At 52.1% G+C, this 23,233-nt stretch overlaps 8 protein-coding genes across 8 annotated transcripts; 6 read left to right on the top strand and 2 right to left on the bottom strand.

Annotated features, from left to right (window-relative positions):
• Positions 1–4,557: 4,557 nt before the first annotated feature.
• Positions 4,558–5,772, top strand: LOC146187292 (histone H3). The gene has a single exon (XM_084607625.1). The coding sequence runs from the start codon at positions 4,618–4,620 to the stop codon at positions 5,026–5,028; it is 411 nt and encodes a 136-aa protein (XP_084463751.1). The 5' UTR covers positions 4,558–4,617; the 3' UTR covers positions 5,029–5,772.
• A 146-nt stretch (positions 5,773–5,918) lies between these two features.
• LOC146187293 (histone H2A-like) lies at positions 5,919–6,518 on the bottom strand. Its single transcript, XM_084607627.1, has one exon. The coding sequence runs from the start codon at positions 6,441–6,443 to the stop codon at positions 6,069–6,071; it is 375 nt and encodes a 124-aa protein (XP_084463753.1). The 5' UTR covers positions 6,444–6,518; the 3' UTR covers positions 5,919–6,068.
• A 99-nt stretch (positions 6,519–6,617) lies between these two features.
• Positions 6,618–7,834, top strand: LOC146187294 (histone H2B-like). Its single transcript, XM_084607626.1, has one exon. The coding sequence runs from the start codon at positions 6,666–6,668 to the stop codon at positions 7,038–7,040; it is 375 nt and encodes a 124-aa protein (XP_084463752.1). The 5' UTR covers positions 6,618–6,665; the 3' UTR covers positions 7,041–7,834.
• Positions 7,835–8,451: 617 nt separating this feature from the next.
• On the top strand, positions 8,452–8,936 carry LOC146187295 (histone H4). Its single transcript, XM_084607624.1, has one exon. The coding sequence runs from the start codon at positions 8,548–8,550 to the stop codon at positions 8,857–8,859; it is 312 nt and encodes a 103-aa protein (XP_084463750.1). The 5' UTR covers positions 8,452–8,547; the 3' UTR covers positions 8,860–8,936.
• A 5,236-nt stretch (positions 8,937–14,172) lies between these two features.
• Positions 14,173–16,650, top strand: LOC146187296 (histone H3). Its single transcript, XM_084607630.1, has one exon. It carries the CDS (start codon positions 15,498–15,500, stop codon positions 15,906–15,908), a length of 411 nt encoding a protein of 136 aa, XP_084463756.1. The 5' UTR covers positions 14,173–15,497; the 3' UTR covers positions 15,909–16,650.
• Positions 16,429–17,396, bottom strand: LOC146187297 (histone H2A-like). The gene has a single exon (XM_084607632.1). The coding sequence runs from the start codon at positions 17,319–17,321 to the stop codon at positions 16,947–16,949; it is 375 nt and encodes a 124-aa protein (XP_084463758.1). The 5' UTR covers positions 17,322–17,396; the 3' UTR covers positions 16,429–16,946.
• Positions 17,397–17,493: 97 nt separating this feature from the next.
• On the top strand, positions 17,494–18,712 carry LOC146187298 (histone H2B-like). The gene has a single exon (XM_084607631.1). It carries the CDS (start codon positions 17,544–17,546, stop codon positions 17,916–17,918), a length of 375 nt encoding a protein of 124 aa, XP_084463757.1. The 5' UTR covers positions 17,494–17,543; the 3' UTR covers positions 17,919–18,712.
• A 622-nt stretch (positions 18,713–19,334) lies between these two features.
• On the top strand, positions 19,335–19,815 carry LOC146187299 (histone H4). Its single transcript, XM_084607628.1, has one exon. It carries the CDS (start codon positions 19,427–19,429, stop codon positions 19,736–19,738), a length of 312 nt encoding a protein of 103 aa, XP_084463754.1. The 5' UTR covers positions 19,335–19,426; the 3' UTR covers positions 19,739–19,815.
• Positions 19,816–23,233: the final 3,418 nt, after the last annotated feature.

Raw genomic sequence — 23,233 nt, forward strand, 5'->3', positions numbered from 1 at the left:
CGGCGTCCGTCGTCGAGGCCACCCTGTCTCCGTCCGCTTCGCTGCCCCTCCACCTGACCATGTCTACATCAATGGGATGAAGTTTGCTGTTCGACCACTGAAAGCTCGTCCCCTCCAGTGCACCCGCTGCGGAGCCTTTAATCATGTCTCCGCCGCTTGCACCAGGCCTGATCGCTGCTCCATCTGCGGCGGATCACATCACACTCGGAAGTGCACTTCTAGCACTCCCAAGTGTTTTCATTGCGGAGGTCGGCACCGGGCTGCTGATCCCTCGTGTCCCAAGTGGCGACACCAACAGCAGCTAACCACGGCTCTCCGCAAGACAACAACACCTGAAGATCGGCGGCAAGTGCTCAACGAGCTCCGCCCTCTTCAGCCCACTGGGTCTGGGTCTACCCAGTTCGAATCCTACTCGAAGGCCCTACAGTCACGGAGTCCCAAGCACCCCAGCGAACTAGCTCGGGAGCCCCCTCAGCAACCTGTGGCGGTGGATATCCAAGCCACACTCACTTCGGTAACCGAAGCGCTACGACTTGCTGTCCAAGCGCTCATGACCCAGCTCCCACCCAACTCCGGCACTCGCCGATTGGGAGAAGCTGCTGCCCTCATTACTGGGAGCCCTACCACTCGCCATCATGGCCAGACGTAGGAACAGACGCAACCCTGTTCCCAGGAGACCGCGTGTCTTGCAGTGGAATACCAACTCCCTGCGAGTACGACATGCGGACCTCAAAGATTTAATCCTCCAGAGATCTCTGGAATTTGATGTCTTTGCTTTACAGGAGACCCGAGTCCCAGCGGAGAACCTCCGACTACCAGGATTCACCGGGTACTCTGGCCGCTCATGCTGCTCCAACCAGGACTGCAATGATGCCCCCTGCCTGGATCCTTCGCATCCACAACACAGGCCCCGCACAGCCATCTATGTGAGGAGTGACATACCCCACACACTGATGGATGTTGCCCAACCTGACCTAGGACAACTGGAGATCTGTGCCGTGCGCGTCCGTATGGGTGACACGGACACTACAGTTGCTTCAGTATATGTCCCTCCAGGAGTTCCTTGGGACCCCTCCTGCCTCATTGCCCTTCATTCCCGTCTAGGTAAGGATGTCCTTATCTGCGGGGATTTCAACTCCCACCACAGGGCATGGGGCAACCAGTCCAGCACCACCCGAGGCAAAATGCTCTTGGACGCCATCAACGCGGCTGGCCTTCGTTTCCTACAGCCTACCTCCCCAACCTTCATTCGGCCAGGACGATCTTCTTTCATCGACCTGGCTCTCATCTCTGATGCCTGCCACTATTCGTGGGCCAGAGCACCTGACTCTTTGGGCTCGGATCATTTTCCCATCTTCCTTAACCCCTCTATGAGGGGTAGGAGGAGGGAAAAGCTCTACCCCATTACCAAATGGGCCGAGTTCAGAGAACGAGTGAAAGACATCCCACTTGCAGGTGACTTCCTGGATTTTCTTGGACGTTGTGCCAAGAACTCCACAATCACCTGCGCAGTACCACTACATGCACCAGTCCCGGACCTACGTCTACTCGGACTTAGGGCCTCCAGACGAAGGGCTGAGCGAGTGGCCGAGCGCACCCACCATCCCGAACATTGGAAGGCCTTCCGCAGGATCGATGCTTGCTGCCGTCGTCAGGCCAATCGTCGTTCCCGGGAAAGCTGGGCCAGCATTTGCCGGTCCATACAGTCAGCCAGACAGTCCTCTGCTGCCTGGCGCATCCTCAAATCCCTTTTACAGGTTGCCTCCAATCGACAACCTGTCCTGGGAGCAGCCATCGCAAGAGGTATTTCCTTTCAAGACTTGGCAGAGCAACTTGCCGACTTCCTTTCCAAGTCAGCCACGCCCCCCCCTTCCGCTGGACTTCCAGTGGCGAATTCCCCTTCGCCCCTTCGGGCTACCCCTTCACCACCAGCAGCTTTGGCACAGACCATCTCTGCCCTCTGCAATGAACCCATTGCCCCTCATGAGCTTCACCGTGCCCTCAACCGCTCGAAGAAGAAATCAGCTCCTGGCGCTGACGGACTTACACTCCAGATGCTCCGTAATCTGGATGCCCCGGAGAAGAAGCGCCTCCTCTCAGTCTTCAACGACATATGGGACAGCAGCATACTACCAGATACCTGGAGAAATGCCATCGTTGTTCCCATCCTTAAGCCCCGTAAGCCGGCTAAACAACTATCCTCCTACCGTCCTGTATCTCTCACATCTGCAGCCTGCAAGACCATGGAGTTCATTGCCCTGGAACGACTCACATGGATCGCCAGAGCAACCAACTTCCTTCCAGAGATACAGACAGGATTTCGGAAGCACCGCTGTACTGCAGACTCTATAGCGGATGTGGTCTCCACCCTTGAGGAAGCCAAATATGCGGGCGATATTGTCTTCCTGGTTCTTCTGGATGTCCAGTCCGCTTTTGACAACCTGCCCCATACCATCATTGAGCAGGCTCTGGATGCCCTTGGAGTGACTGGGAAACTGCGTCGCTTTGTCTCGGCATTCCTCTCCAATCGCACCTTCCAAGTTAGAGTTGGGCAAACACTTAGCTCTCCTCGTCCTGTTACATCTGGGGTTCCCCAAGGATCAGTCCTCAGTCCTTGGCTGTTCAACCTCGTCCTAGCTGGCCTGCCGAAGTTCGTTCAGCAGATCAGAATCCACAAAGTTTCCTGCTCCATCTATGCAGATGACATAGCCCTCTGGATCCGAGCTCCAAAGAGACGTATTGTCTCCGCTAGGAAGGCTATGCAACAGGCACTGGACGGCGTCCAGTACTTCCTATCATCTAAGGGATTGACCCTCTCGGCTACTAAGTCTGAGGCCCTCGTCTACCATCCCAGAGGAGCACGGAGTTCCCGCCGTCTTGCAACTTTGCATATTGACGGAACCCCCCTTCCATGGAAACGCCAGGTGAGATACCTAGGTCTCACAATTGACGACCGTCTCACCTGGATCCCAGCTGACAAAGCCCTCATTCCCCATCTTGATCGTGTGGGAAGAGCAGTCCAGCGTCTCCTTGCAAATGGCAATGGTTGCTCTTCCACTTGGGCAATCAAGCTCTTCGAGGCAGCGGCGACTTCGGTCATCCTTTATGCCCTTCCCTTCGTCTCCCTTCGGTCGTCTCGAGTCATTCGTCTCGACACGATTCGAAGGCGCTGGATTAGAAGATTCCTCGGAGTCCCTCAATCCTCACAGATTCCCGCTACCCTTGCGGAAGCTGGTATCTACCCACTGGATCTTCTCCTCGCCCAGAGGGGACTGACCCACATTGATCGTCTCAGCCATGCTCCAGATGGTGCCTCACTCCTAGCACGGCTGCACAGCAAATCCCATTCTCGTATGGGTAAGCTGTATACAGTGTACAGAGAAATCATCGGTCCTGTCCCAGGTTTCTCAGTCCTACCCCCTCCACCCAGTCGACCCCCAATTCCTGTCTTTTTGGATACGGATGGTCACACCAAACGTCACACCCCTGCAGCTGCCTTCCAGCAGACAACTGCAGCCCTCCTTGAGGAGTGTAGAGGATCTACACTCCTCTTTACGGATGGCTCGGTTCGACCCGCTACCTTCCAAGCAGCTGCTGCTATGACAGCACCGCAGCTAGACCAGTCTAGGTCCTGCCGCCTGTCATTCCCTGCCAGTTCAACAGCTGCTGAGCTGGCCGGTCTACACCTAGCCGCACAGTTCATCGCTTCCAGTGTCCCTCCTGGACCAGTGAATGTTCTGTGCGACTCCAGATCTGCTCTGCAGCTCCTGACTATCTACCACGGCACCAACCTCTCGGTGAACATTCTCCGAGCCCGTCTCCTAGCCCTTCAGGACTCGGGGTATCAACTGGCCCTACATTGGGTTCCAGGACATACTGGAGTCCAGGGCAATGAAGAGGCGGATGCCTTGGCCAAAGCGGCGCACGACAACGGCGCCCCAGTCACTGAGGCTGTCACACCTTTTGACTTTTCAAGACCCCTCTTGAGAAGGTCGATAAGGTCTTTCCATCCTGACCGTCGTATTGCCGCTGGTGAACATCTCCAACGGCTCTCTGACAAACTTTCACGGAAGGACAAATCCCTCCTCCTACGACTTCGAATAGGCTGCACGTGGACTCCGTCCCGCATGTATGCCTGTGGCCGAGCTCCCAGCCCAGCCTGTCCCTCTTGCGGCAATACTGGCACACTAGGACACTTGCTCCTCGTGTGTCCAGCCTCCGCTGGCCATCGCCAGAAACTTCTGAATGGCTATCGGAATCTTGGTCTCCCTGCTGATACGGAGGGGCAATTGCTCTTCCCAGCTCGGAACCAACTTTCTGCTCACCGGCTCCTCCTGATTTATCTGGAGGAGTCTGGCCTCAGCTCTGTTCTGTAGGCCTGCATGGGCCTATAGTGCTTCGTGCGGAAATGGCGGCGACATAGGCGGCGCCAGCAACCTTCCCCTCCCCAACCTTCCCCTAATCCCAACTTCCCCTTCCCCCTGGTCACCAAGAGTGATGCCACAAAGATGGCTAACATAAGACGTGACCAGTACCCCCTCCCCAAAAATAAACCATAGTCACCACCACCACCACCGCGCTTCCGTCGCTCACGTCTGACGCTCGTGTGCCGCCGCTATGGCTAGGACAAAGCAAACTGCCCGCAAGAGCACCGGTGGGAAGGCTCCCCGCAAGCAACTGGCTACAAAGGCTGCTCGTAAGAGTGCCCCAGCCACCGGAGGCGTAAAGAAACCTCACCGTTATAGACCAGGAACGGTAGCCCTGCGAGAGATCCGCAGATATCAGAAATCCACCGAGCTCCTCATCCGCAAGCTGCCCTTCCAGCGCCTGGTAAGGGAAATCGCCCAGGATTTCAAGACCGACCTGCGTTTCCAGAGCTCGGCCGTCATGGCTCTTCAGGAGGCTAGCGAGGCGTACCTGGTCGGCCTCTTTGAGGATACCAACCTGTGCGCAATCCACGCCAAGCGCGTCACCATCATGCCCAAGGACATCCAACTGGCGAGGCGCATCCGCGGAGAGCGCGCCTAAAAAGCGCAGCCGCTTCGGAGCCCCCTGTGCAGCAACGCTTTTCAACGGTCCTTCTCAGGACCACCAAAACGTCTGCTTTGGCCACGGGACAGCGGCGAACCTGAGCTCCGAACCCACGTTCCTCTCTCTCTCTCACATGCTGCACGTTTCGTTTCGTACGTGCTGGAAACCGGTGAGTAGCTGTGAAAGCGATTGCTCGCGTCCTTCACTTGCGGCTCCGTGCTGGCCGCACTTTGTCGATGACATACATTACAGCTGCTGCACTCGCACGATGCGTGCTAGAGGAAAGCAGCGAAACATTCAACTGCATCGTCCCTGTGCAAAGGCAAGTGGTTTTGATTGGTACCCTGAGCCGTCTACTAAATAGGTGCACGCACCATTCATTTAATCGTCCCTATCACATCAGACCGCAGGTTTCGTTCCATGCTTGCTCGCGTCGCAGTTGCCCCTGTTTACACTATTTCATCTCGCACGCGTAGCGCGTCAGTGATGAGAAGCGGGACTGCGGGTGTGCGTCTGGTTGTTTTTTTTTTTTTTTTTTTTGGCACGCTAATGGGTTCTGCGGGTTCTGCAGACGGGGAGGGAAATTATCGCCGCTCACGGGATTACTAAAGCGTGATTGGTCGTGTGTCGGAAACCGCGAAAGAAAATTAAAACACTAATATTGCGATTGGTATGCAACTAGTTGTTTCAATCACTGTGCGCCATTCTGTTTGTATCGGTCAATAAAAGTATATAAATATACCATTCAGCGCTCTGTCATGTCACTTCCCTCCCATGTTTGCCTGTCTGCACTGTAAACGAATCTCACAATAGTAAGCGTACTTGCGTGCAGTGCGGCGGACTCATTGCAGACCGCCGCGCCCGGTAATGACACGAAATAAACAAACAGCAACTTGGTCGAGAGGGATTCAGCGGTCCGGAGAAGACGGATCGCAGAGCAATGCCCCGCCAAGGCAGGCGCTTGGTTGGTCCTGAGAAGGACCGTTAGTCGCGAGCTGACGCTGCTGGCGTGCCTACGTAGACGGTCGTAGCGCTGCTTACGCCTTCTTCTCGGTCTTCTTGGGAAGAAGCACGGCCTGGATGTTGGGCAGTACGCCGCCTTGCGCGATGGTCACTCCGGAGAGCAGCTTGTTCAGCTCCTCGTCATTGCGGATGGCCAGCTGCAGGTGGCGAGGGATGATCCTAGTCTTCTTGTTGTCGCGAGCGGCGTTGCCAGCCAGCTCGAGCACCTCGGCGGCCAGATACTCGAGAACGGCTGCCAGGTAGACGGGAGCGCCCGCTCCGACGCGCTCGGCGTAGTTACCCTTGCGCAGGAGACGGTGAATTCGGCCCACTGGGAACTGGAGTCCCGCGCGGCTGGAGCGGGTCTTGCTCTTGCCCTTGGCTTTGCCGCCCTTACCACGTCCAGACATTGTTGCGCAGGGGAGATCGACAAGGGGCAGCAGCGACAACGTTCACTGCCAGAATGAGCCGGAACCAGCATTCTGCGGCCCGTTTCGGGCGCGAGGAGGAGGAGGTCGCGGCGCGCCGACCAATCGCGCGCCGGCCTCGCCTCGGTCGCTTGAACACCACGGTGCCCGCATAAAAACGCCGCGCGGACCATTTTCGACACCGTTGGTCTCGTAGAACGCATCATGCCGCCTCAGCCGTCCGGAAAAGCCGTGAAGAAAGCCGGAAAGGCGCAGAAGAACGTCCGCGCCACCGATAAGAAGAAGAAGAAGCGCCGCAGGAAGGAGAGCTTCTCCATCTACATTTACAAGGTGCTGAAGCAGGTGCACCCGGACACCGGAGTTTCCAGCAAGGCCATGTCCATCATGAACAGCTTCGTCAATGACATCTTCGAACGCATTGCAGCGGAGTCCTCCCGTCTTGCCCACTACAACAAGCGCTCCACCATCACGAGCCGGGAGATCCAGACTGCCGTGCGTCTTCTGCTGCCTGGCGAGCTGGCCAAGCATGCCGTGTCCGAAGGCACCAAGGCTGTCACCAAGTACACCAGCTCCAAGTAGGCGCGCAACTGAGCTCGTCGTCGGCGCCAAACTCAACGGCTCTTATCAGAGCCAACCGCAATGCCTGCATTGGCAAACATGCTGTGAGCGATCCGCTACAATGCTCGGAACCATTTTCCCTCTCAGACTGTGTTTGTTTGCTTTATTATTATTATTATTCTACTTTTGCGTACTAGCTGCTTGTTTACAAAGCCTTACGCGTACAGGCGTTGCGAATAATGTTTTATGAACGAAGTACGTTAGGTATATTTGCCGCGTCCAATGTCTATTGCAGTTCGACCAGGCGATAAAATAGTGACTGAGTAGTAGGTCTCGCTGCTCGCTCGTATTTTCGTGTGTCTCCTCTGCTCGCAGCTAGGGGAAAGTAAAAAAAAAAAAATAAGGGGAGCCAGGAGCTGCCGCGCGAGCGGTATTGGGGATTCTTGGCGGTCGCAGCACCTTTTGCCCCGCTTGCCGACATATGGTCGCGAAAAGAAAAGCCCCGCTAGCGCATTGGAAAATTGGTGCAGTGACATTAAACTTTTTTGTCCAGTGGCCTAAAAGGAGTCCGTACTAGTGTGGAAAATTGCAACTGCGTGCGTGCCGTACTTGTGGAGAAAAGCGGAGCTCAAATTGGACCGCCGCAAAAACTCGCCCTATTCCAGCATTCTGGCGCACGGCAGGAGATCACCAGGAAGCGGCGAATCGCCATCAGCGGCATGAGGTTGGGAGCTGCCTTAGCAGTTGCTGCTGGTTGTTGGTTTTTGAATAGTGACACAATAGGAATAAAAAAAAAAAAAAAAATTTTTTTTTTGCACGCTACAATATCTGTTTTCGCAATTAGCGGAAGCAGACAAACCTGGGCGGGTTTCGGAAATGAAACGAACAGCAACGCGGAAAACAAAGCAGGGAGAAAGGACTCTGCGATTTATTTTTATACTATATCTTGCGGTGCTTGTCACACTGCCTGGCTGCACGAGTTCTCTGAATTTGATGTAAACAGCTATAGTAGTATTTATTTTTTATTTTTCCGCGTAAGCAAGAATTGAAAAGTAAAAAGAAAATTGCATTAGCGTATATGAAACAGGCGTAGAAAGCGTCTCTTGGTACGAGGCAAACTGAAACAAACGGTTATGAGCAATTGGAATTGAAGAATAACGCGAAAGTTTGAAAAATACACGCGATTACTTCGCAAAGCGGAAAGCAAGCCGCACTGGGCACTTTTTTACAGCCACCGTGCGCAAGGCAATTTTCTATTGCAGTAGACGGGTCGCGGCTCCGCTTTTAGTTTCTCACTCGTGCAAAATTAATATTGGGCTTCTACCCTTATTTTGGCTCGCCCGAGGCTCCTACAAAACGAGTAAGTGGTGCTGGCGCGCTACGTGCCGGCGCATCGACCGTGAGTGGTCGAGGGAGCCAGCCAATGGCGTGCCCGCACTCACTCTGGCGCGCGCCGGAGGAGCGCAAACAAGTCATTCCCGTTCCTTTCTCTGATCGTAGCGGACGCGTTTTCTTCATCGTCTTCATCATGTCTGGACGTGGCAAGGGCGGCAAGGGGCTCGGCAAAGGAGGCGCCAAGCGTCACCGCAAGGTCCTGCGAGACAACATCCAGGGCATCACCAAGCCTGCCATCCGTCGCCTGGCGCGCCGAGGCGGTGTCAAGCGCATTTCTGGCCTGATCTACGAGGAGACCCGCGGCGTACTCAAGGTGTTCCTCGAGAACGTCATTCGTGACGCAGTCACGTACACGGAGCACGCCAAGCGCAAGACCGTCACTGCCATGGATGTCGTGTATGCGCTCAAGCGTCAGGGCCGCACGCTGTACGGCTTCGGAGGCTAAGTTGTGGTCGCCAGCCCTCCTTCGCTACAAGCCCTGCAAGGCCGCTTCTCGCTACAAACAGCCCTCTTAAGGGCTACCCAAGTGCTGGATGGGCAGCCGTTGGTTGCTTTCCTCAGCTCCGGATCACATTCATCCCTCTCATGCGCGCGCTTGTTTTATTTTATTTCCTTGTTTTTGTTTTTTCCCGTTGGTGCTCGTGGAAGAAGAAACTGTTCGGAACGGACTGCAGGTGAGCAGCGGCATGCGATATTTCGATAAGTGATTGCTTGTCATGAATTCGCCGCGCCTATTGCGCGATTATGTATGGAAGCATCGTTTACGAGATTTTTCACCGCAATTAAACTGGTGCCTCTCTCGATAGGAGGACGCTGGGCAGTATTTTCAATGTAAATACAGTGCAAAAATTGTCTCGCCAGGAGCGGTTGTCAGCTGGAAAAAGAAAAAAAAAATACACTTTGAATACGAATATAACGCGAGGTGCCGATTTCGATTTCAGCTGCTCAATTTATCCATTTAATGCTTCGATTATCAGCAGAACATGGACCGTCATATCTTCTCGCGTTCTGAACGGAGGCTGTGTTCCCTCCATCGGGTGTTTCCCAAGACAGTGCACTAAGGTCGCTTAATTGGAGAGCTGCATATTATGCATCAGCGAATGACGTGCGTTAGCTTAATTTGCAATCACCTTGTTTTTCATGTCTTTTTGGGCCCAGAAGGCTAATTGTGCCCGCCTTATGTGTCGTTAGGCGTGCTGGTTGCGTAATGCTGCGAATCGTTTCGCTTCGACGCTAGCTGGAACTTTGCGGCCGCTCAGGGGCAACTGGACATCGACAGCTCACTTTTGCATTGGAAGTGCTTGCAGCCTCCGAGATATCTGTTGCGCAGACTACTGTCTCGGAGGGCCGCGTACTTCCCCAGGCGACATCGAGAGGGCGCCGCTGCCGCGCCAGGTCTGTTTACATCGCCCACGCGCGCTCTTGGGTACCGAAGAGCTCGAGTTTTCTCCGTGCAATTCTGCGGCCGCATAAAGCGCCAGCTACTGTAATGCATTTATACGCCTACTGGGAAGCTTTGTCCTTTGTGCACCGTATCAAGGTAGCAAAATTTGGCTCACATTCACTTCCCCTGTCCTGCTTGCCGAGCGCACGTGCATGATTTTGCTTCGCGCGACGGCCTTCTTCCTAATATTTATTTCATATTAAATGAGTACTTCAGGTGAGGTTGATTTCAAAGCATGCGAAGCGTTTCTTCCGCCCTGAGACAGGCTTTTGCAGCACGACGTCTGGCTGAAGGCACACCAACTCTAGCTTATCGATTTATTTCCAAAAGAACACTGCTCAGCTGGAAGCGAAATTCTAAATGCGGAGCAAGGGCCGTTACAGCGTTCACTCTTCTCCTGTCAGCATGCAAAGCTAGCGTGCGCGGTTTTCAATCTAGACCTAGCTATCATCCGTACCTTGGCGAGTGTCGATCGCTTGCTAGTGACCGTCTTTGTACACATGTATTCCTTGCACTGCATTGTCACACGTGAGTAGCCTTTAGCCAGACACTGTTGATGTGGACACGTTGTCTGTTTTTTGCGGGACTGAAAACTGCGACGGCTGCCCAAATTTTAATGCTTGCGTCATGTTCCCGCTCTACGTTCCCTGTCTACGCGTGTTGTCGCCGTTCCCTTAATGCCACCGGTTTACGGCTGCAATAAAACGTACATAAACGATATACTGCGTGATGAAAAGATTGTGCGACTTAACCCGCTATTACTTACTGCTAGAGGCGTTCCAAACTTCGCGCACGGAGAGAAGCAAATTTATTTATTTATTTCATAATACTGCAGGCCTTATGACCCAAGCAGGAGGGGCATACCAGGTAACAATCACACACAGAAAAAAAAAAAAATACTATACACACTACAATTCGGCGAGAAAAAAGGAATCATAATAGTAATTATTAAACAATTTGACAGTCTAAGAAATAAAAATAGGCAATAACACACAGCACAATTCGGCATGAACAAAGGAAACAGATATAAAGTACTGAAAAGTTGAGCAGCCTAACCAAACAAATGACCTTCCAGTGCCTTGTTAAAATTACTGCTTTGGAAAAGAAATTCTGAAAGCAAATTCCAATCAGAGATGGTCCGTGGGAAAAAACTGTACTTAAATGAATTTGTTCGGGCAAAGACAGGTTGCAGCATATGTTCCCTAGTGTGTCGTGTTCGTCTGGCAGTAGAAGGTTGGACAAAGTTAGGTAATGGAATATTAACTTCCTGTGACAGAATCTTACCAAGAAACAAAATTGTGTTCATTTTGCGGCGGACTGAAAGGAGCGGGATGTCATTTTCTACCATCAGCTGTGTGGGAGAATCAGATCTGCTGTACTTGTGGAAAATAAACCTGACTGCTTTCCTTTGTATCATTTCAAGAGCAGTGATGTTCTTTTTTGTGTGAGGGTCCCAAATGATAGAGGCGTACTCGAGCTTAGTTCGGATGAATGTGTTGTATGCCAAAAATTTGATATTAGAGGGGGCGCGATTAAGTTTGCGTTTTAGGAAGCAGAGTGTCGAGAATGCCGAAGAACAAATTTGTGAGATATGCGGTGACCAGTCCAATTGATTGGTAAGTGTCAGCCCTAAATACTTATGGCTTGCTACTTCTTTAATATCGGAGCCTTGTAGGGAATAAGTAAATGGGCTAAAATGTTTTTTCCTTGTTACACGTAGGAGTACAGTTTTCTTGACATTAAGTTTCATGCTGCGTTCCACACACCATTTGTCAATAGCTGTCAAAGAGGCTTGAAGAATACCATGATCAGAAGTTTTCCTTATCTGCTTAAACACTATGCAATCATCTGCAAATAATCGTATGGATACAGAATTTGGAATAACATCAGGCAAATCATTTATATATATAATGGACCCAACACGCTTCCCTGCGGTACACCCGAAGTGACACACAGTGATTCGGAAATGGCACCATTCACCTCAACAAACTGACTTCTCTTTTCCAAGTATGCCTCTATCCATTGAACTATATATTGTGGAAGACATATTAGCTCTAATTTACGAATAAGTTTATTGTGTGCGACCGTATCGAAGGCCGGAATTGTCAAGGGCAGAGGATAATTCATGAACAGTTGACACAAGTTGGGTAACTGTTGACATTCCTTTTCGGAATCCATGTTGGAAAGGTGATAAAATGTTTTTGTCACTGAGAAAATCCCTAACGATACCCGCCAGAATGTGTTCTATAATTTTGCAACAGCTGCTAGTTATTGATATAGGACGGTAATTGGATAGTATTGATCGATCACCTGATTTGTGAATAGGCACTACACGTGCTACTTTCCAGTCAAAAGGTAAATCGCTTGTACGGAAGGAAACTGAAAACATGTTGGCTGAATACTCAGCAATCTGTGAAGCATAGCGTTTTAAAAAAGTGTTTCGAATGCCGTCCACTCCACAGCCTTTCTTTGTGTCAAGTTGGCGTAGCAATGATAATACGCCTTCTGTTGAGATGGAAGGAATACTACTAGGATCTATACATTCTTTCGGTTTAGTAAGGACAGGTTTCAATGTGAAAACGCTTTGAAAGTAATGATTAAAAGAATCCGCAATTTTATGGCTATCAAGTAACACAGTTTCATCCGTTTTCACTCTATCTATCACTTCCTTTCTCTTACTTAGATGTCTCCAAAATCTGCTAGGATAAGTATTTAAATATGAAGGAAGAATAACTTGGTAGTAATGGTTCTTTGCCATCATTAACTTACGTGCTAACGCGTGCTTTAATTCTTGAAAGGTTGCAGTAGGGGCCTTAAGTTGCCTACGATGTCGTTTTATTTTGCGTTTCAGGTGTATGCAATGCCAAAGTGGAAACCTTTGTCACTCTCTGGTCATGTGGATGAACCTCTATGGCGAACGGAGAAAAATTTTCGGCATTAATTTGCTTGGCATTCTTACTCCCGCATGCCACGAGCTCTTGTGCATGCTAGCTTGCAAAATAATTGCACCAAGCATGTCTGCGTAAAGGTCCAAGTGTGGCGCCTGCCTGCCTGGCTGGCCGGAGCTGACTTCACTGCCTCTCGAGACGTGGCTGCTCTCTTTTGTTTTCTTGGGCGGCCAGGTAATAATTACCAACTTCATTGGCGTTGTGTGTCTATCCGTTCCAACTACTTTTATGCCACCTACTACTGGTGCGACACTAGTCTTACGAAACATTTGGCCATGTCAGTGACTTACCACTTCACTAGCAAGCGTGCGTTTTCGGGCGCCGTGCAGGCTGCTACTTTGACTTTTATTCACTCTCGTTCCAATTTCCATACCCTAATGTGCCCATGCAGTCTCTCTCTCCATCTCAGTCCCTTCCTGAGCTGACCAAAAAAATAAAAGCTTGCACGCAACAACCTGCCGCGGCTACCTGTGTGTCGTGACTGCGCACGTCTGCCGTACTGAAGAGCATGTACATATCGCGCTGCTGACACTTTACCTCGTCACTCGCAATCTTGCTAGATTCCTCTCTACCTTAATAGAGCTGCAGCACAGGCCTTGTCGGTATCAACTAGAGCTTCTGTCTCGGAAAGAGGCTGTTGTGTGCGAGGTCGCCTTTAATAGGAAAACAGAAAAACACCACTGCAATGGCAGCCATGTTCAATCGTAATAAAACCCACATCTGTTGCCCACTGTCTGCAGATCCATCTGTGCTTATACCAGCGGCGGCGACACCAACCAAGTTGAAAGCGTCCTAGCTCTCGGGCTATTTTCTTGCTTCGTCGCTCTACCTTGAACGTTCAATAATTTAAGCACCACGCGTAGCTTCACGGCGAACGGAGATCTATACCGACAGCCGTAGCGTTTGCGCTAACACCTTGTGACGACGGCCCCTATCTCTGTGCGCCGGGAGGTGTTTGCGATTATTTAAAATTTTGTTTTATTTTATTTTAAAAGGAAACAATCCGGGAGCAGGCAATTGCCGGCCCACAGGCTCCTTCCAGCAGCGCGCACACGCGCCGCTGACGACGCTGCCGCCTATGCCCGCGTCTCTCAAGAGGCCTGCTTTTGCTTGGCCGGCAAAGGTAAAGGATAGGCGCACCGTAATCTCTTGGTGTAGCACGGTTACACCTAGACGTTTGTCACGCATGCGGTGCGCGAAACCAACGCGCGCTCAAAAAGTGTCGATTTCCAGCATTCTCGGGGCCGCTGAACGGAGGGAAGCCATCGGTCCCTCCGTCGACCAATCAGCTAGGCGGACAGGGCGAGGAGGAGCGGCGCAGCGCGTCTCACCGCTCAGTGCGCGCGTCGCTCGCCTCTGAAGGGAGCGGCCGCACGCTCCGTTGCCTCCCGACCAGGCGCGCTTCTTCTCGCGTCAGTCGCCTTTCAGCTCTCGGTGGGGGCGGGTGTGTGCGGCGCTCGCTCCGGCGAGCTCGTGCGCGCCCGCTCTCACCGAGCGCTCGCTCGCCTTCGCCTCCCTCCGGCGCTGGCTCGCCCTGCTCGCCCCGTCGCAACTTCCGTCCTCCGGTGCTCTGGTTCTTACCGGCGCACCTCCCTGGTCCTTTGGATCATCCCTGCTGGTTCTTCCAGCCCTCCAGCCGAAGCGGAGCCCGGACCCTTCTCCCAGCCCAACCCCCGACCCTTGGGCGTGCGAGTGTGTCCCGTGCTGCGGGCGTTGCCAGGTCTGTCCCTGCCAGCACACCCTCCTCCCTTGAGGAGTTATCGGTGCGGCCCCCTTTGACCTTGGTCTTCGCCTGTGGCGCACCGACGTCGCCCTCGCCCGAGGCGAGCCCCAGTGCTGGAATGGACTCGTGGTTCTTCGCCAAGGCTCCCTGCTGCTCCTTCGGGGGCACAGTCCTGCTGGCCTATGCCAGTTTCCCGCTGACCGCAAGGTTCGCGGGCCTCGGCGCTTCCAGCGTCACCTGCCGCTTCCGCGGCCCTCCCTGCTGCTTCGGCAGCAATCCCGGGATCTTCCTGCTCTCGGGCCTCGACGCGCCGCCCTTCCCGGCGGTCCTTCCAGCGTCACCCGCCGCGCCTCAGCCTTGGCTGAGGTACCACTGCGGTCCCTTCCGCTGCCTCAAGGATTTTCCAAGAGACAGTGTCCCGTGTGCCTCTCGCGCACGGGCCTAGGAGTGCCATCTCCCGAGATGCCCCTACCCGCCGCGCCGCTGCCAAGGCAGCGGTTTCCCAGCGGTCCTCCCAACTGCCACCCGGACTTTCCGACGTGGCAGCGCACTGCAGACCATCTGCAGTCACCCCGGCGTCCTGATCTGTCACAGGAAAAGGACGCTTGCCGAGCAGCATGCTGCTCGCACCAAAGCCGAACCTGCACTGTGTGGTGACTTACCTGTGGTGGCTGTGCTTCTTCTGTGTGCTACCCGTTGGGCGCCCAGGATAGCCCTCTGTTTTCTGCGGACCTCGTCGCAGTGCTGCCGTTCTTCGGCCCCCGACTCTGCGGACTTTCTCGCGCGTCCTCCCCCTCCCTTCCCAACCCTCCCCTATCCCATTCCCCTGGGCACCAAGAGTGCCGCCGCTAGCTCAGGCTGGCATACGTCGTGCCCAGTACCCCATCCCCCATCATCATAGTCACCACCACCACCACCTCAGTGCGCGCGCTTCCGTCGCTCACGTCTGACGCTCGTGTGCCGCCGCTATGGCTAGGACAAAGCAAACTGCCCGCAAGAGCACCGGTGGGAAGGCTCCCCGCAAGCAACTGGCTACAAAGGCTGCTCGTAAGAGTGCCCCAGCCACCGGAGGCGTAAAGAAACCTCACCGTTATAGACCAGGAACGGTAGCCCTGCGAGAGATCCGCAGATATCAGAAATCCACCGAGCTCCTCATCCGCAAGCTGCCCTTCCAGCGCCTGGTGAGGGAAATCGCCCAGGATTTCAAGACCGACCTGCGTTTCCAGAGCTCGGCCGTCATGGCTCTTCAGGAGGCTAGCGAGGCGTACCTGGTCGGCCTCTTTGAGGATACCAACCTGTGCGCAATCCACGCCAAGCGCGTCACCATCATGCCCAAGGACATCCAACTGGCGAGGCGCATCCGCGGAGAGCGCGCCTAAAAAGCGCAGCCGCTTCGGAGCCCCCTGTGCAGCAACGCTTTTCAACGGTCCTTCTCAGGACCACCAAAACGTCTGCTTTGGCCACGGGACAGCGGCGAACCTGAGCTCCGAACCCACGTTCCTCTCTCTCTCTCACATGCTGCACGTTTCGTTTCGTACGTGCTGGAAACCGGTGAGTAGCTGTGAAAGCGATTGCTCGCGTCCTTCACTTGCGGCTCCGTGCTGGCCGCACTTTGTCGATGACATACATTACAGCTGCTGCACTCGCACGATGCGTGCTAGAGGAAAGCAGCGAAACATTCAACTGCATCGTCCCTGTGCAAAGGCAAGTGGTTTTGATTGGTACCCTGAGCCGTCTACTAAATAGGTGCACGCACCATTCATTTAATCGTCCCTATCACATCAGACCGCAGGTTTCGTTCCATGCTTGCTCGCGTCGCAGTTGCCCCTGTTTACACTATTTCATCTCGCACGCGTAGCGCGTCAGTGATGAGAAGCGGGACTGCGGGTGTGCGTCTGGTTGTTTTTTTTTTTTTTTTTTGGCACGCTAATGGGTTCTGCGGGTTCTGCAGACGGGGAGGGAAATTATCGCCGCTCACGGGATTACTAAAGCGTGATTGGTCGTGTGTCGGAAACCGCGAAAGAAAATTAAAACACTAATATTGCGATTGGTATGCAACTAGTTGTTTCAATCACTGTGCGCCATTCTGTTTGTATCGGTCAATAAAAGTATATAAATATACCATTCAGCGCTCTGTCATGTCACTTCCCTCCCATGTTTGCCTGTCTGCACTGTAAACGAATCTCACAATAGTAAGCGTACTTGCGTGCAGTGCGGCGGACTCATTGCAGACCGCCGCGCCCGGTAATGACACGAAATAAACAAACAGCAACTTGGTCGAGAGGGATTCAGCGGTCCGGAGAAGACGGATCGCAGAGCAATGCCCCGCCAAGGCAGGCGCTTGGTTGGTCCTGAGAAGGACCGTTAGTCGCGAGCTGACGCTGCTGGCGTGCCTACGTAGACGGTCGTAGCGCTGCTTACGCCTTCTTCTCGGTCTTCTTGGGAAGAAGCACGGCCTGGATGTTGGGCAGTACGCCGCCTTGCGCGATGGTCACTCCGGAGAGCAGCTTGTTCAGCTCCTCGTCATTGCGGATGGCCAGCTGCAGGTGGCGAGGGATGATCCTAGTCTTCTTGTTGTCGCGAGCGGCGTTGCCAGCCAGCTCGAGCACCTCGGCGGCCAGATACTCGAGAACGGCTGCCAGGTAGACGGGAGCGCCCGCTCCGACGCGCTCGGCGTAGTTACCCTTGCGCAGGAGACGGTGAATTCGGCCCACTGGGAACTGGAGTCCCGCGCGGCTGGAGCGGGTCTTGCTCTTGCCCTTGGCTTTGCCGCCCTTACCACGTCCAGACATTGTTGCGCAGGGGAGATCGACAAGGGGCAGCAGCGACAACGTTCACTGCCAGAATGAGCCGGAACCAGCATTCTGCGGCCCGTTTCGGGCGCGAGGAGGAGGAGGTCGCGGCGCGCCGACCAATCGCGCGCCGGCCTCGCCTCGGTCGCTTGAACACCACGGTGCCCGCATAAAAACGCCGCGCGGACCATTTTCGACACCGTTGGTCTCGTAGAACGCATCATGCCGCCTCAGCCGTCCGGAAAAGCCGTGAAGAAAGCCGGAAAGGCGCAGAAGAACGTCCGCGCCACCGATAAGAAGAAGAAGAAGCGCCGCAGGAAGGAGAGCTTCTCCATCTACATTTACAAGGTGCTGAAGCAGGTGCACCCGGACACCGGAGTTTCCAGCAAGGCCATGTCCATCATGAACAGCTTCGTCAATGACATCTTCGAACGCATTGCAGCGGAGTCCTCCCGTCTTGCCCACTACAACAAGCGCTCCACCATCACGAGCCGGGAGATCCAGACTGCCGTGCGTCTTCTGCTGCCTGGCGAGCTGGCCAAGCATGCCGTGTCCGAAGGCACCAAGGCTGTCACCAAGTACACCAGCTCCAAGTAGGCGCGCAACTGAGCTCGTCGTCGGCGCCAAACTCAACGGCTCTTATCAGAGCCAACCGCAATGCCTGCATTGGCAAACATGCTGTGAGCGATCCGCTACAATGCTCGGAACCATTTTCCCTCTCAGACTGTGTTTGTTTGCTTTATTATTATTATTATTCTACTTTTGCGTACTAGCTGCTTGTTTACAAAGCCTTACGCGTACAGGCGTTGCGAATAATGTTTTATGAACGAAGTACGTTAGGTATATTTGCCGCGTCCAATGTCTATTGCAGTTCGACCAGGCGATAAAATAGTGACTGAGTAGTAGGTCTCGCTGCTCGCTCGTATTTTCGTGTGTCTCCTCTGCTCGCAGCTAGGGGAAAGTAAAAAAAAAAAAATAAGGGGAGCCAGGAGCTGCCGCGCGAGCGGTATTGGGGATTCTTGGCGGTCGCAGCACCTTTTGCCCCGCTTGCCGACATATGGTCGCGAAAAGAAAAGCCCCGCTAGCGCATTGGAAAATTGGTGCAGTGACATTAAACTTTTTTGTCCAGTGGCCTAAAAGGAGTCCGTACTAGTGTGGAAAATTGCAACTGCGTGCGTGCCGTACTTGTGGAGAAAAGCGGAGCTCAAATTGGACCGCCGCAAAAACTCGCCCTATTCCAGCATTCTGGCGCACGGCAGGAGATCACCAGGAAGCGGCGAATCGCCATCAGCGGCATGAGGTTGGGAGCTGCCTTAGCAGTTGCTGCTGGTTGTTGGTTTTTGAATAGTGACACAATAGGAATAAAAAAAAAAAAAAAAATTTTTTTTTTGCACGCTACAATATCTGTTTTCGCAATTAGCGGAAGCAGACAAACCTGGGCGGGTTTCGGAAATGAAACGAACAGCAACGCGGAAAACAAAGCAGGGAGAAAGGACTCTGCGATTTATTTTTATACTATATCTTGCGGTGCTTGTCACACTGCCTGGCTGCACGAGTTCTCTGAATTTGATGTAAACAGCTATAGTAGTATTTATTTTTTATTTTTTCCGCGTAAGCAAGAATTGAAAAGTAAAAAGAAAATTGCATTAGCGTATATGAAACAGGCGTAGAAAGCGTCTCTTGGTACGAGGCAAACTGAAACAAACGGTTATGAGCAATTGGAATTGAAGAATAACGCGAAAGTTTGAAAAATACACGCGATTACTTCGCAAAGCGGAAAGCAAGCCGCACTGGGCACTTTTTTACAGCCACCGTGCGCAAGGCAATTTTCTATTGCAGTAGACGGGTCGCGGCTCCGCTTTTAGTTTCTCACTCGTGCAAAATTAATATTGGGCTTCTACCCTTATTTTGGCTCGCCCGAGGCTCCTACAAAACGAGTAAGTGGTGCTGGCGCGCTACGTGCCGGCGCATCGACCGTGAGTGGTCGAGGGAGCCAGCCAATGGCGTGCCCGCACTCACTCTGGCGCGCGCCGGAGGAGCGCAAACAAGTCATTCCCGTTCCTTTCTCTGATCGTAGCGGACGCGTTTTCTTCATCGTCTTCATCATGTCTGGACGTGGCAAGGGCGGCAAGGGGCTCGGCAAAGGAGGCGCCAAGCGTCACCGCAAGGTCCTGCGAGACAACATCCAGGGCATCACCAAGCCTGCCATCCGTCGCCTGGCGCGCCGAGGCGGTGTCAAGCGCATTTCTGGCCTGATCTACGAGGAGACCCGCGGCGTACTCAAGGTGTTCCTCGAGAACGTCATTCGTGACGCAGTCACGTACACGGAGCACGCCAAGCGCAAGACCGTCACTGCCATGGATGTCGTGTATGCGCTCAAGCGTCAGGGCCGCACGCTGTACGGCTTCGGAGGCTAAGTTGTGGTCGCCAGCCCTCCTTCGCTACAAGCCCTGCAAGGCCGCTTCTCGCTACAAACAGCCCTCTTAAGGGCTACCCAAGTGCTGGATGGGCAGCCGTTGGTTGCTTTCCTCAGCTCCGGATCACATTCATCCCTCTCATGCGCGCGCTTGTTTTATTTTATTTCCTTGTTTTTGTTTTTTCCCGTTGGTGCTCGTGGAAGAAGAAACTGTTCGGAACGGACTGCAGGTGAGCAGCGGCATGCGATATTTCGATAAGTGATTGCTTGTCATGAATTCGCCGCGCCTATTGCGCGATTATGTATGGAAGCATCGTTTACGAGATTTTTCACCGCAATTAAACTGGTGCCTCTCTCGATAGGAGGACGCTGGGCAGTATTTTCAATGTAAATACAGTGCAAAAATTGTCTCGCCAGGAGCGGTTGTCAGCTGGAAAAAGAAAAAAAAAATACACTTTGAATACGAATATAACGCGAGGTGCCGATTTCGATTTCAGCTGCTCAATTTATCCATTTAATGCTTCGATTATTAGCAGAACATGGACCGTCATATCTTCTCGCGTTCTGAACGGAGGCTGTGTTCCCTCCATCGGGTGTTTCCCAAGACAGTGCACTAAGGTCGCTTAATTGGAGAGCTGCATATTATGCATCAGCGAATGACGTGCGTTAGCTTAATTTGCAATCACCTTGTTTTTCATGTCTTTTTGGGCCCAGAAGGCTAATTGTGCCCGCCTTATGTGTCGTTAGGCGTGCTGGTTGCGTAATGCTGCGAATCGTTTCGCTTCGACGCTAGCTGGAACTTTGCGGCCGCTCAGGGGCAACTGGACATCGACAGCTCACTTTTGCATTGGAAGTGCTTGCAGCCTCCGAGATATCTGTTGCGCAGACTACTGTCTCGGAGGGCCGCGTACTTCCCCAGGCGACATCGAGAGGGCGCCGCTGCCGCGCCAGGTCTGTTTACATCGCCCACGCGCGCTCTTGGGTACCGAAGAGCTCGAGTTTTCTCCGTGCAATTCTGCGGCCGCATAAAGCGCCAGCTACTGTAATGCATTTATACGCCTACTGGGAAGCTTTGTCCTTTGTGCACCGTATCAAGGTAGCAAAATTTGGCTCACATTCACTTCCCCTGTCCTGCTTGCCGAGCGCACGTGCATGATTTTGCTTCGCGCGACGGCCTTCTTCCTAATATTTATTTCATATTAAATGAGTACTTCAGGTGAGGTTGATTTCAAAGCATGCGAAGCGTTTCTTCCGCCCTGAGACAGGCTTTTGCAGCACGACGTCTGGCTGAAGGCACACCAACTCTAGCTTATCGATTTATTTCCAAAAGAACAGTGCTCAGCTGGAAGCGAAATTCTAAATGCGGAGCAAGGGCCGTTACAGCGTTCACTCTTCTCCTGTCAGCATGCAAAGCTAGCGTGCGCGGTTTTCAATCTAGACCTAGCTATCATCCGTACCTTGGCGAGTGTCGATCGCTTGCTAGTGACCGTCTTTGTACACATGTATTCCTTGCACTGCATTGTCACACGTGAGTAGCCTTTAGCCAGACACTGTTGATGTGGACACGTTGTCTGTTTTTTGCGGGACTGAAAACTGCGACGGCTGCCCAAATTTTAATGCTTGCGTCATGTTCCCGCTCTACGTTCCCTGTCTACGCGTGTTGTCGCCGTTCCCTTAATGCCACCGGTTTACGGCTGCAATAAAACGTACATAAACGATATACTGCGTGATGAAAAGATTGTGCGACTTAACCCGCTATTACTTACTGCTAGAGGCGTTCCAAACTTCGCGCACGGAGAGAAGCAAATTTATTTATTTATTTCATAATACTGCAGGCCTTATGACCCAAGCAGGAGGGGCATACCAGGTAACAATCACACACAGAAAAAAAAAATACTATACACACTACAATTCGGCGAGAAAAAAGGAATCATAATAGTAATTATTAAACAATTTGACAGTCTAAGAAATAAAAATAGGCAATAACACACAGCACAATTCGGCATGAACAAAGGAAACAGATATAAAGTACTGAAAAGTTGAGCAGCCTAACCAAACAAATGACCTTCCAGTGCCTTGTTAAAATTACTGCTTTGGAAAAGAAATTCTGAAAGCAAATTCCAATCAGAGATGGTCCGTGGGAAAAAACTGTACTTAAATGAATTTGTTCGGGCAAAGACAGGTTGCAGCATATGTTCCCTAGTGTGTCGTGTTCGTCTGGCAGTAGAAGGTTGGACAAAGTTAGGTAATGGAATATTAACTTCCTGTGACAGAATCTTACCAAGAAACAAAATTGTGTTCATTTTGCGGCGGACTGAAAGGAGCGAGATGTCATTTTCTACCATCAGCTGTGTGGGAGAATCAGATCTGCTGTACTTGTGGAAAATAAACCTGACTGCTTTCCTTTGTATCATTTCAAGAGCAGTGATGTTCTTTTTTGTGTGAGGGTCCCAAATGATAGAGGCGTACTCGAGCTTAGTTCGGATGAATGTGTTGTATGCCAAAAATTTGATATTAGAGGGGGCGCGATTAAGTTTGCGTTTTAGGAAGCAGAGTGTCGAGAATGCCGAAGAACAAATTTGTGAGATATGCGGTGACCAGTCCAATTGATTGGTAAGTGTCAGCCCTAAATACTTATGGCTTGCTACTTCTTTAATATCGGAGCCTTGTAGGGAATAAGTAAATGGGCTAAAATGTTTTTTCCTTGTTACACGTAGGAGTACAGTTTTCTTGACATTAAGTTTCATGCTGCGTTCCACACACCATTTGTCAATAGCTGTCAAAGAGGCTTGAAGAATACCATGATCAGAAGTTTTCCTTATCTGCTTAAACACTATGCAATCATCTGCAAATAATCGTATGGATACAGAATTTGGAATAACATCAGGCAAATCATTTATATATATAATGGACCCAACACGCTTCCCTGCGGTACACCCGAAGTGACACACAGTGATTCGGAAATGGCACCATTCACCTCAACAAACTGACTTCTCTTTTCCAAGTATGCCTCTATCCATTGAACTATATATTGTGGAAGACATATTAGCTCTAATTTACGAATAAGTTTATTGTGTGCGACCGTATCGAAGGCCGGAATTGTCAAGGGCAGAGGATAATTCATGAACAGTTGACACAAGTTGGGTAACTGTTGACATTCCTTTTCGGAATCCATGTTGGAAAGGTGATAAAATGTTTTTGTCACTGAGAAAATCCCTAACGATACCCGCCAGAATGTGTTCTATAATTTTGCAACAGCTGCTAGTTATTGATATAGGACGGTAATTGGATAGTATTGATCGATCACCTGATTTGTGAATAGGCACTACACGTGCTACTTTCCAGTCAAAAGGTAAATCGCTTGTACGGAAGGAAACTGAAAACATGTTGGCTGAATACTCAGCAATCTGTGAAGCATAGCGTTTTAAAAAAGTGTTTCGTATGCCGTCCACTCCACAGCCTTTCTTTGTGTCAAGTTGGCGTAGCAATGATAATA

Source organism: Amblyomma maculatum, chromosome 6, assembly GCF_055883805.1.
Source record: "Amblyomma maculatum isolate TAMU_Amacu chromosome 6, ASM5588380v1, whole genome shotgun sequence".
NCBI lineage: Eukaryota > Metazoa > Arthropoda > Arachnida > Ixodida > Ixodidae > Amblyomma > Amblyomma maculatum.